The sequence below is a fragment of the Crocuta crocuta genome, unplaced genomic scaffold, assembly GCF_008692635.1.
Source record: "Crocuta crocuta isolate KB4526 unplaced genomic scaffold, BGI_CrCroc_1.0 scaffold234, whole genome shotgun sequence".
Lineage (NCBI taxonomy): Eukaryota > Metazoa > Chordata > Mammalia > Carnivora > Hyaenidae > Crocuta > Crocuta crocuta.
This window is the reverse complement of record NW_027529647.1, coordinates 1,076,211-1,086,040: the sequence shown is the minus strand read 5'-3', so window position 1 is coordinate 1,086,040 and position 9,830 is coordinate 1,076,211. Positions and strand designations below refer to the sequence as shown.

The window sequence follows — 9,830 nt, the reverse complement described above, 5'->3', positions numbered from 1 at the left end:
TCACAGTGGGGTGGTGGGTGGGGGCCGGGGCGGGCAGCAGCTGCAAGACAGAGACCCTCAATCTTTTTCTGAAGGTTCTAGGAGCTTCCCTTTCCCTGCTGACCCTCACTGAGGGCACAGGATGGCCCTCACTCTGCCTGCTGCCTTGGCAGAGCCTCTGCCTACACCCCCCCCCACCCTCCTCGCCCGGAACTCCTTCACTCCCAGGGGCCCAGCCAGTGTGTGGCCCACCTCTCTTATTTTAAGAAACGAGGAAAAGGTGGTGCAGAGAGGGGCTTCCAGTCGTCTGAGATCCCAGGGCCCCTTCCCTCTCCACCACCAAGCAAGCACGTCAACATCTAACAAATACGGTGGTGGGCAGGAGTGTGGACTCTGGGTTTGGACAGCCAGGTCGCTGAGGATCCTGAGCGGGCATGCAATTCACTTTTCTGTGCCTCAGTCTTGCCATCAATAAAGCCGGGAGAATAAAAGCTCAGGCCTCAAAGGGCTGCTACCAGGACTCAACGTAACAACGGATGCAGGACACCCGGCAACCACGAACGCCGGGCCCCAGAGGCACGGACGCTGCGTCGCGGGGCCCCTCGCAGACGTCGCCCGCTCACCTGGGTCCGAAGGTGCTGCTGTTCCCGCTCCAGTTTCTCCTGGTGCAGCAGCCGTACCTGCTCCTGCTGCTGCTGCAGCTGCACCTGCTGTGCAATCACCTTGAGCTTTTCTGGGTACATGTGGGCCTCCAGCGAGCGCACCTGAGAGCAGAGCAACAGGCTCGGTGGGGCATGGGCCCCAGACCACACCCTGGTGCCCCCAGCCTCTGTTCGGGGCCCTCGGGACTGCTGCGCTCAGCCTCCCCAAGTTCTGCCCTTCGCCAAGACGCCATTCACTCCCACTGCAAACCCTCACGTGGAGCTGGTCCACCCTTGGGGTAGAGACCAAAGTCCTGAGCACAGCCTGCCAGGCCCGCCATGACTCATCTCCTCTCCCGCCACGGCCTCCCTCATGCCCTGACCCCTCCCACCTCGAGGCCCCAGGCTGTGCTGTTCTGCGTGCAGCACCCTTCTCTCTCTGCCTGGTTAACGTGAGACTCGCCCTCCCCACCTCGGCTCCAATCACTTGCACCGAGAAGCCGTGGAGTAGCCCCCCTGGAACCAGCCCAAATCCCCCTCCCCGGTGCCCACAATTGGCACATGGCCCTTATCGCAGTCGTGTTTTATTCCAGCCGTGTGAGATCCTCTGACAAATGTCCCTCAACCCCATGAGGACAGTGAGCCCCGAGGGCAGGGACCTGTCTGCTCTGCTTCCCGCTGAGCCCCCCGCTTGTAGGCCTGGCACAAAGCAGGTGCTCCTGCAGGTAAGTGGCCCGCCCTAGCGCCTCACCTGCTCCTCCAGCATCATGCGCACCGAGCGCTCCTTGTCCAGCTGCTGCCGAAGCTCGATCATCTCCCGACGCAGATCCTCTGCCTTCTCGTCTTCCCAGATGTCTGGCGAGCCGATGCCCTCATCCTTGTCCTCTGCCCGCCGCCGCTTGGGGGATGAGCCGCTCAGCTCCTGGAGACCCCAAGGGGCCAGTGAGTGTGCCGTGACACTCCCACACTACTAACACCACCACCACTACCACCACCAACAGGGGAGTCGGGGGCTCCCTCACAGCCCCCCAGGCTGTCAGGCCCAGGTGCGCCTGCGCTGGCCCCAGGGTGTCCCGTTCTGCAACTCCAACAAACGGCCAAAGGCCGGAACGGTGATTCCGGAAATCACCTGGTTCCTTCCAGAGCCCAGCCCACTGCACTTGACCGATGGGTAAACTGAGGCCCAGGCAGGAAGGCAACTGCCTGAAGTAGGCAGGTCAATAGGGAAGATGTGACCCACAACTGCAGAGGAGTCCCAGGCCACCGCTGAGCCAGAACACGCCCACACCAGGGAAACGGAGTCAGGACGGGGGCAAGGCACTGTGGTAGGAGGCGGCCTCAACGGGGCGCTACCTGGATAAAGCGCTTGAGCTGCGTGTTCTGCTGCAGAAGCCTGGTCTTCTCCTGCTCCAGGGAGAAGATGTACTCTGCCGTCTGCTGGAGAATGGCTGCCTATGGGTGGGAGGGACAAGTCAGGGCTCCCAGTGGGCTCACTTTCTTCTCCCCACTTGAGCCCACCACCTCCTCCAGGAAGCCTTCTGGGCCCTAGCCTACCTTGCTGAGCTTCTCTCCATCTGTGTGGGGAATGAGGGTCTTGAGGGACTGGAAGCCCGCGTTGATGCTCTGCATGCGCCTCCGTTCGTTACTGTTGGCGATCTCCCTCCGAATCCGCCGCTCCTGGTCCCGCTGCGTCTCAGGGGTCAGTGGAATGTTGGCGAGGCTACAGGGAGGGACAAAGACATGCTCAGGCTGGGTACCCTCCGTGCCCTGCCCCAGTGGGAACCTGTCTTTACAATTCATCTCCAGAGGGCCCCTAGTGTAACTTTCATCCCTCCACTGCAGAAGATGCCAGATCTGTCAGGTGCCTACGCCCCCAGCAGATCAGGAGGGTGATGGAGTTGTGTGCCCTGGGATGCCTGGGTGCAAGTGCTCAGCCCCAGGTCCCGCCCCGTGTCTGGCAGCTGTGCGTGCAGCCCAGAAGCCTGAATGGTTAACAAGAATCTCTGTGATTCTGATGCAGGTGGTGCCGGAGAACAATTGGAGACACCTGTCCTGGGATACCTCTGAGCATCTTGCTGCACACCTGGACCCCCTCCTTCAGCCCTGCAGGCTTCACGACGGAGGAAGAGGGTTCCAGATACCCACAGCCACATCTCTGGCCACACACTCATCTGTAAGCCCCCAGCCGGCCCCGGACACCCCACGCTACGAAGGGGACACTAGGCCCACCACCCCTGGAGACACTTCCCGCCCCCAAACCCACCCACCCCAAGAGGCAGGCCCAGCCTGTGCCAGAGGAGCAAGGCTCCCAGCATGCAGTGGGCAATGTTATCGCATACTATGTGACTGCATCTTACAGGAGCAGCAGCTCGTGGGGGGAGAGAGAAGGCAGCCAGTGGAAGGGGGAGAGGCTATGGGCCCAGCGGCATTGGCAGGAGGCAAAGACAGCAGCGCGGCCTGTGGGCCCAACGCCACTGCTCCCGAGGGGTGGGCCTGTGTGTGGCCTGGAGGAGCCATTCCCCCTTTCCCGGCCCTCTCCTGAAACTCCCCCGCCACCCCCCCAGCTCCTGGCCTGATGGCTTCCAGATGCTGGGCTCCCAGAAGAAGCCACCAGCCCCACCCAAAGCCACAGCCCTGGCTTCTTCCTGAGGGGCCCTCCCGGGGCGACCTGTTCCAGGCCTGGGCCAAGAGAGCTCACTCCCCTGGTTCTGGGGGAATGGGGACAGGCCTGCGGGCAGCCTTGTTCCTTTGATGGGGACCCTGGGCTCCAAGAGGTGCCCAAGCCCCCGTGCCCATCCCCAGACTGAAAGAAGTTTGCTCAGAAACCCAGGAGAATGCATCTGCAACAGCTGGAGAGAGGCAAGGCTTTCCCTGTCGCCCCACCCCATCCATCCCATTCCAGGCCTGCAGGACCTTGGACTTGTCTTTGCCCCTTCCTGGGCCTTGGCCTCCTCTCTTGACAGAGAGGGTAGTCCATGGAAGGTGGGCTAAGAGCAGGCTCCACATCAGCTGCAGCTGGGAGTCCACAGACAAGCCCTCTCCTCCACCAGCACCCCGACAGCCTCCCTGGGCCCCCTCGTTGAGGGTGCAGTTTTGTCACAGGGCCTTGGAATATCGATGCTGGAAAGTGGGTTCATGACCCTTTCCTTACAGATGAGACTTAGGACTCAGAGTGAGAAGGGACGGAGTTTTAGTGTAATACTGCCAGTCATCGGGGTCCCCACTTCTGGGCCAGGGGCACCTCACTTGTCCCAGTTTCCCTGCCCCTACAGTGGAGGTGACAGGGTTGCTGGAGAGAGCAATGGAGAGGATGCAGGTCAGAGACCTGATGTGCAGTGGCTCGCCTGCCCTTTGTGGGGGCCTAGAACCTAGGCCAGGCTCCCCTGGTCTAGCAGTGCCCTTGAGACCCTCTGCGGTGGGGAGCCTGGCTGGCTCAGTAGAGCATGTCGCCTTCTTGGGGTTGTGAGTTTGGGCCCCACGTTGGACGTAGAGCTTACTTAAAAAAAAAAAAAAAAAAAAAAAAAAAGTCGAGTTCTATGCTGACTCGTTTTGCTGGAATTTTCTCATTGAATTGTCACAATCTTCCTCAGTCCAGTGGCCTTACGATTGCTGTGTGGATTGAGGACATAGATTTGGGAAGGGAACAGCTCCAGCAAGTGGCGGGGCTGGGACTTAAACCCTGATCCCAGAGCCCTGCTCTTACCCACAGGACAGAGTGGGCTCTGCACCATCCCACAGAGCCAGACACCCAGACAGACAGACGAGTTACCCTGTAGAAAAGGCAAAGCATGCGGCACGCACAGCCATCATGCTCTTAATACCATCACAGAACATTTACATCATTCTCCATCTGACTCCCATGGACACCCAGCTGGGTAGCTGTGTTGCAAAGGGGAATCCAGGGTCCAAGGAAGGGAAGCGCCCAAGGTCAGACAACCAGACCAGGACTTAACAGGCATCTGCAGATGCCAAGCAAAAGCTCAGCTCCCCCACCCCCACACACACACCTGCTGATGGCACCCTCTATCCATGGCTCACAAATGACCCCGCTGCATACCAAAGCCCTGTGTATGGCCTCAGCAGATAATGCCCTTGCACCCTCCTGACAGTGGGGCAGGCACAGAAGTGACCTGCCCATGACAGGTCAGGCAGAGCAGGGTGCAGCTGCACTTTCATCCCCACCCTCAGAAACCAGAGTTCAGCCCCACCTTCTCCAACCAGGCAGCTCATCTGCCCATGAAAACCTCTGCCCTGGGGAGCAGACCCTCAGCTCTCCCTTCTCCCCAGGATGCCCAGGAGCTGGGGAGAACAAAGGAGAATGAAGGACCCAGGCAGGGAGCAGAGGCGGGCTCATCCTGGTTCTTCCAAATGTTCTATCCATTCTTTCCCTCTTGCTAAGTCAATCAGCCCACCTTCCCGGTTCAGGAACCAGCTGCTGGCTAACCTAGCGCAGGCTTGCGTCCCAGAAAACAGACTTCACCCCAAAGCTGCAGTTCCTTATGAGAACTTTGGTTGCCACCAACAACGCACCCACACCCTCTCCACCCCCCAGCCCCGGAAGTACCAGCTGACAGATTCTTTAATAGAATGTGGACTAACCAGGGTTTCTTATTGGCGGAATGCTGACAAATCAGGGATTCTGATTGGTGGAATCATGGATAACAGGGAGTTCTCATTGGTGGGAGGGCTGGCCAACCAGGGGTCCTGATTGCTGACCAACCCGCGGTTCCTTTAATGGATAGCTAATCCCGCTGATACTGTACTAGATAAAGTGGTCTTTTCTGCCAATGCCTGAAAGTTTCTCACATTTCTTTCTGAATTTTGCACATGTAAACATGATTTACAGGAATCATAAGGCCCTTTGTCTCCTCCACATCAACTTCAGACTCCCAGGTGAGCAGTGAAAGTAGTCTGGTTCACTGACGCCCAGTATCTTTTGCTTCTCGCCCTCCCAGACCTATGAGAGCCAGTCTCCTGGAGGTGAGCAGCCAATGGCCAAGAACTGTGTGGGTACCAGCCTGGGTGCCAAGATTGCCACCCTAATACCAGAGTACCCTCAAACAGCCCCGTGGGAATAAAACCAGCATACCAATCAGAGGTTATGGGGTAGGGAGCACACTTTCTTTCTTTCTTTCTTTTTTTTAACGTTTTTATTTATTTCTGACAGAGAAACAGAGCACGAGCTAGAGAGGGGCAGCGGGAGGGAGACACAATCCGAAGCAGGGTCCAAGCTCTGGGCTGTCAGCACAGACTCACACGAGGCTGGAACTCGTGAACTGAAATCATGACCTGAGCCAAAGTCGGACACCTGACCGACTGAGCCACCCAGGTGACCCGGGAGCACACTCTGCAAGACAGGACCCTGACCTGTACCTGTCCTTCCTACCCAGCCCAAAAGCAGGTAGCCCTCATCCCCCTACACCCCCATGCCTGGCTCTAGCCTCAGATTAGCCACTGAGAACTCTCATTTTACACTACCCAAAGTCACTCACACACCTGCCACTCAGTGTCTACAGTGTGAGGTGGGAAACCCCACACGGGATTTCTCCCTACCCCGAAAGGAAGACAGAAGGTAAGAAGTTGACTCTCAGCAAGGACGCCCAAGGCACTCCCCTCCGCAGAAGGTACTGAAGCCGCCCAGGGCCTTCCGCCAGCCCCGCTGTTGTATCCATACTCCACACTCTGCCCAGGCTGCCACCCCTGCCCTTATCCCAGAACAAACCATGTTTAGGCTGTTCCCATCAGAAACACCTCTTCTCTCCCCTCCCCTCCCCATGGCTTCCTCAGCTCCTCAGAGGGAACTCCCTGAACCATGTTCAAGTGCAAACCACCCCAGCCACTTACTAGCTGTGGAACCCCATGGTTAGCTACTTCATCTTTCAAAGCCTCAGTTTCCCCACCTGTGAATGGGGAAACACTGCCTCACTTCATAGGATCATGGTGAAATTTAAAGACACAGGCGAGGGGTACCTGAGTGGCTCTGTCTATTAAGCATCCTCTAGATTTTGGCTCAGATCATGATCTCACGGTTTGTGGGATCAAGCCCTGCATCGGGTTCTGCACAGAGCCTGCTTGGGATTCTCTGTCTCCCTCCCTCTCTCTCTCTCTCTCTCTCAAAATAAATAAATAAACATTTTAAAAAATTAAAGACACAGAAAAGGGAGGCACCTGACTGGCTCAGTTAGTGGAGTGTATGACTCTTAATCTTGGGGGTCATGAGTATGCTTAGGTTATTAAAAGAGAGACAGAAGGAGGGAGTGAGGAAGAAAAAAGAGAGACTGAAGAAACAGGATGACTTGTTTTTCCAGAGTTTGTACCCAGGACTCGAGGAGAACCCAAGATCTCTCTTAGGGGGCTGACAAGACTCTCTAGTACTAGGAGACTGAACTCTTAGGATAGGGCCAGTTTTGGCTCCTCGCACAGAGTAGGTACATCATAAAAACTGCATCAAGGGGGCACCTGGGTGGCTCAGTTGGTTAAGCTTCCGACTTTGACTCAGGTCATGATCTCACGGCTGCTGAGTTCGAGCCCCACATCAGGCTCTCTGCTGTCTGCTTCAGATCTTTTGTACACCCCCCGCCCCCATCTGCCCCTGCCACACAATCTCCCTCAAAAATAAACATAAAACAAAACAAAAAAAAACAGATCAAGGACCNTCCCTCTCTCTCTGACCCTCCCCTGCTCACGCTGTCTCTCTCTCTCTCTCTTTCTCCTAGAAATAAATAAAAATATTGAAAAAAAAATTTTTTAAATAAAAATAAAAGTGTGAGTGCCATTTTAACAGATACCAGGTGCTTTCCACACACACAGCCAACCTTTACAGGTGCTCTATTTTACAGAAGCAGAGAGCACTGAGACGACCCAAGTCCAAGACCACACAGCTTGGGCAGGAGCAGCTATGAAGGGGAATGCTGGGATGGAGGAGACACGGGGACCCACGGTGCAGTATGGCCCCCTCCAGCAAGTATGGGAGAAGGATGAGAGAGACAAGGAACCCTTCAGGCACTGAGAGATGGAACAAAGTCCGACAGCTTGAGAAACCAGTCCACACAGCCAAAAGGTCCCGCCCCAGCCACACATTTGATCCCACCTCACCCCCACAGCTCCTTCTGAAAATGAACAGAGGCCCCAACTCCATACCCAGTGCAGGAGCTTACAAGGGTCTCACAGATAGGCAGGCTCACACCTGGGGCACTTGGCCCCTGGCGACTGCTGGACTCCCCTAAAGTGGGGCTTGGGACAGGGACAGAGTGAAGCCAGAGTCCTAGAGTCCGAGAGGATTCAACTAAGGGCCAGGCCTTGCGGCCAGAGGTCCCTACTGTGCCAAGCCTGCCCAGGATCAGGTGCCGACCGTCCTGCCCAACATCCGCAGCAGCGCAACCTCACCTCCCCAATGCCCAGCCCTTCCCGGTAGGAGCAGGTCTCCGGGATCAGGGTTCAAGTTCCAGCCCCACCACTTGCTGTAACTGTCTGCTTCTCAAGCCTGTGTCCTCATACCACACAGGAATCATAAGGCCGCTTAACTCAGGAGGAAGACTGAAAATTCAATGAGAAAACTCCAGCAAAACGGGTCCCTAGAACATATCAAGAGGAGCAGAAAATATTTTTTTTTCTTATTACAGCTAGGTCCTCCAGGTAGACCTAGGCCACCAGTCTGGTTGCCCACCACCCGAACTTGAAAATTGTTAAGGTAGGAACTCTGGAGCAGGGTGGGGTATGTGCATACAAGAGCAGCAGCCGTCCCCAGCCTCATTTCTGCAGCCCCTGGTGTCCACCAGCCTGGGCCACACCGCCCTGGGCTCCTCCTCCCTCAAGCCCCGCCCAGGCTGCCCTGGGCGGCAGAGCACGTGGCCCCAGCCCTAGGGAGCCATTTCGCTCCCAGAGCAGCAAGGCCGTACAGGGGCTGCAGATCCCACACTTGGACACACAGGAGGGCCCCGGCCACTGTACTGCCGCGTCCCACAGGCGATATTCAGTGCTGATGCCCAAGCCCTTATCCTGGCCATCAGAGTTGCGGACGTGTGCATTTTAACCAGTGTCCAGGGAAATGGGGTGCGAGTGGTACACGCACCCATCACCCTTTGGTAAAGGGTGGATGTGGAGCAACCCGGGCCAAACTTGGAAAGTGGCTCCGGAGGGGCCGAGGACCACCCACCCACGCACCCAACACGGCTGGAAGACTGAACGCTTTCGGTTTACAGCGGGGAGGGGGAGGGAAGGGGTGTGGATGGGAAAGTTTGCAGCCGAGACCAGCGTGCGGAAGGCAGCAGCCTTGTGAGGCCAGGCGCGGCCTCTGGAACCCCCTCCCCGAAAGGCGCCTCCACCGGGCCTTCTTGGCCCATCCAGCCCGCGGGAGCCGAGCTTTGTGCGAGGAAAGCGTGGCCCGGGCGCGCCTACAACTCCCACAATGCCGCACCGGTGGGGCTCGGGGAACTACAGCTCCCGCGAGGCGGCGCGCGGAGGTCCGCCTACTCCAAGAGGGCTGCAGAGTCACGTCCAGGCCTCGCTAGTAAACAGCGCCCGGGCGCGGGCGGCAAGCGAGAGAGCGGCCGCTAACGTGCCCGAGTCCGCGGCGCCCCCGGCCGGCAGCACCGGCCTCTCGGGTTCCACCCATNGGGGTACCCAGAGACAGCGAAGAAGGAGGGAGAGGAAGGAAGCCGCCGCGGGAGGGGGGAGGAGGAAGCGCGGGGGGGGAAAGCCACCAGCACCAAGCATGGCCGGGACTGCTGCAGAACCACGTGGGTCTGTTTGCAATTTACAAACGTCGCGACTCGCCCGCCTGCAGCGGACAAAAGTGACCAGGGCCGCTCGGGGCCCCCACGTTCCCGGGGAGGAGGGTCCCCCGGCGGCGCAAGCCCAGCTCGCGGGGCTGTAGCCGCCCCGGAGGCTAAGAAAGGCGAGCGGGGTCGGCAGCGCGGGCCATGCGTGCGCACACGCGCGCCAGCCTAAGCGGGCTGGCCAGGGGCTGCAATCATGGGAAGGGGGTGGGGGGGAGGAGGAGTACACACCTACAGAGCCCTCCTATCACTTCTTTCTCTGTTTTCCTGAAATGTTGCAAAGAGGGCACCTTCTGAGTGGGCACCATGAAATACTCCATAGCGATCGGCCCCCCTCCTCTGCACGAGCCGGGTCCCGCGGTCCGCCGGAGAATGCAAGATGGAAATCCGAATCAAAGGGCAGCGCCGGACGGAGGTGCAGAAACGGCCGGTC

At 58.1% G+C, this 9,830-nt stretch overlaps 1 protein-coding gene across 1 annotated transcript in view; it reads right to left on the bottom strand.

Annotated features, from left to right (window-relative positions):
* Positions 1–9,824, bottom strand: part of TFAP4 (transcription factor AP-4) — an 11,998-nt gene extending 2,174 nt beyond the window's left edge. Inside the window, exons 1-6 of the mRNA XM_077762452.1 lie at positions 9,629–9,824; positions 2,175–2,340; positions 1,974–2,072; positions 1,372–1,542; positions 603–743; positions 1–40 (exon numbers count right to left, since the gene is read on the bottom strand). The exon at positions 1–40 is cut by the window's left edge and continues 156 nt beyond it. Coding sequence (XP_077618578.1) covers positions 1–40; positions 603–743; positions 1,372–1,542; positions 1,974–2,072; positions 2,175–2,340; positions 9,629–9,717 — 706 coding nt within the window. The 5' untranslated portion in view covers positions 9,718–9,824. The remainder of the gene's footprint in view (positions 41–602; positions 744–1,371; positions 1,543–1,973; positions 2,073–2,174; positions 2,341–9,628) is intronic.
* Positions 9,825–9,830: the final 6 nt, after the last annotated feature.